At 40.1% G+C, this 2527-nt stretch overlaps 1 protein-coding gene across 1 annotated transcript; it reads right to left on the bottom strand.

Annotated features, from left to right (window-relative positions):
• Positions 1–692: 692 nt before the first annotated feature.
• LOC125575795 (pentatricopeptide repeat-containing protein At4g14170-like) lies at positions 693–2527 on the bottom strand. The gene has a single exon (XM_048734875.1). It carries the CDS (start codon positions 2418–2420, stop codon positions 993–995), a length of 1428 nt encoding a protein of 475 aa, XP_048590832.1. The 5' UTR covers positions 2421–2527; the 3' UTR covers positions 693–992.

Raw genomic sequence — 2527 nt, 5'->3', positions numbered from 1 at the left:
TTGAACTATATTATGTATATTCACTCAATTATTATTTTTTGACAACTAGAACTCTGCTGAATAATTTTTAATTAACCTTTTTTGTTCTCAAAATCAAAATTAACTCAGCATATATCAGCAAACCTCTTTAGTTTTAACTTTGATATTAAGTTGCAGTTATAGTGCTCTCACTTAAATATAATTATTGCTGTATATATATAAGAATGTTGAATTACTGGTTTTCTAATAAACCTAGCCTAAAAATCAATCTTAAACCCGACAATTTCTTGTGTAAAAACAGATGCTGACTGTAAAAACTGATTTGAGCATTGTTTTCTAGTTATACTAATGATAATTTTTTTTAATTTTAAAAAGAAACTTCTTCTAACTTTAGCAATCTCTTGCTTGATGTACTACTACTTTGGTTTTATAATATCCAGCTTTTGCAAATTACTTGGAGGATGTCAAGACCCTAAAAGAGAGCTTCACCAGATCAGAGATCATCTATGTACCAAAGACGCAAAATATAATGGCAGATAGACTAGCACGCAGTGCTAGGAAACAACCGTCTTTTGTCGTTCACATAGATGCAGATCAACTGATTTGGTTTACAGAGTCAGTATGAGTCTGTAATAGTTGACGACAAAAAAAAAGTTAAAATAACTAAATATTCATTGTAGAAGATTTGAAATATTATTAGATAATTCAAGTAATTTAAAAATTAATAATTTATTTGATAATAAACAATTTAATGTAATTACAGTGTCCTTAAAAAATTATCCTAGCTCTGCCACTGTTTACCTTGCTTTATTTTTGTGCAAATGTCTAGAGTTTTTTAATGAGCTTGTCAATATTTTTCTCCTTGATTTCAGTTCCTCATCAAAAGTCTAGTTATAGTTTCACCAACTTGACGGTTGGATCATACCAATCTGCATAAACACAAATGCAGTTTTGTATAACGGCGCTTCTGGTGATCTTTCACATAAAAATCCCAGGAAACAATGTATCCATCTTTATATTGAGCTACATCCGGGAACCTTAGAAATCTGCTTATCCTTCATCCACTGCCTCAGGCTCTCAGCTTCGTCAAACCGACCTGCAGCTGTATATAGACCAGCCAACGTCACATAGTACCCAGCTTTCCCTGGCTTAAGTTGGATCAGCTTCTTTGCCACTCTTTCCCCTACTTGTACATTCCCATACACCTTGCACCCACTCAACACCGCACCCATAACAGCCTCATCAGCTTCCACGGGCATTTCTTCCATAAACTTCTCTGCTTCCTCCAAAAGACCTGCTCTAGCCATACAATCCGCCATACTAGCATAGTGTTTCAACTCGGGAACTATCTTATACTCGTGCATCTGTCTGAAATACAGCCAAGACTTGTCCACAAGGCCACCGTGTGCACATGCTGATAAGACACCAAGAAAAGTAACAGCATTGGGCTCGATTCCTTCCTCGAGCATCTCGTCAAACAGTTTAACCGACATGACAACGTCCCCGTCCAACCCATAACCCAAAACAAGAGAGCTCCAAGAGATCACGTCTCGGGTCGGCATCTCAACGAAAACTCTATGCGCATAAACTAGCTTTGAGCACTTCACATACATATCGACAACAGCATTGCCGAGATTCAAACCCAAGCAAGGGCATCTCCTGATACACCACCCATGTACGCTCTTCCCGTGTTTCAACGTCCCAAGCTGTCCACAAGCCGTTACTAAACTCACCATTACCACCGAGTCTAGCGAAAACCCATAACACATCATTTCTCTGAACAGAGCCAAACCCAAGACAGCTTCTCCTTCCTGAACATAACCGCCAAACATAGCCGTGTAGAGAACAGAGTCTCTCACAAGCATTTCATCGAACAACTTACGCGCATATAAAATTTCACCAATATCAACATACATTATCACTAACGCGGAACTAACAAACAAACTCACGCCGAATCCTAATTTCAAACTCAGCACATGAACACCGAGCCTCGCCTCCCGAGAGGCAGAGCAAGCTCGTAGGACGAGAGGAAGCGTGAAATCATCGGGTCTGACGCTGGACTCACCCCACATACGAAGAAACAAATCGATTGATTGCGAGGGAAAGCCTGATCTGGAGAACTCACCGATGATTATATTCCATGAGAAGATGTTGCGATGTGGCATGTGCCAGAAGACAGCGAGCGAGGTAGGGAAGAGATGGTTAAGCTTGGAGTAAGCGAGGACGAGCTTGGAGCTGAGGACTACGTTGGAGTAGTTGGAGGTGCGGAGAAGATGAGCGTGGAGATGGCGGAGATGGTTAACGTTTGGGGATTGATGTAGAAGAGAGAAGAGATTATTAGGATTCTTCTGTGTGGTTCCTGATAAAGCTCGAGCTGTGACTCTGAACAGCAGATTCTTCGCTGCGCGGCAATAGCAGGAAGAGCCAAACGCTAACCGCATCGAATCACAAAGTCGATACTCTCAAGGTTATTAGATATGGAGCATGGCTCTAAATTTAAATTCTAATCAGTGCCAACGAGAAAATAATTAACAAACTGTTGTTATTT

Source organism: Brassica napus, chromosome A6 (genome assembly GCF_020379485.1).
Source record: "Brassica napus cultivar Da-Ae chromosome A6, Da-Ae, whole genome shotgun sequence".
In the NCBI taxonomy this organism is placed as follows: domain Eukaryota; kingdom Viridiplantae; phylum Streptophyta; class Magnoliopsida; order Brassicales; family Brassicaceae; genus Brassica; species Brassica napus.
Note: the sequence above shows the minus strand (reverse complement) of the source record. Positions and strands in the feature narration are given on the sequence as shown.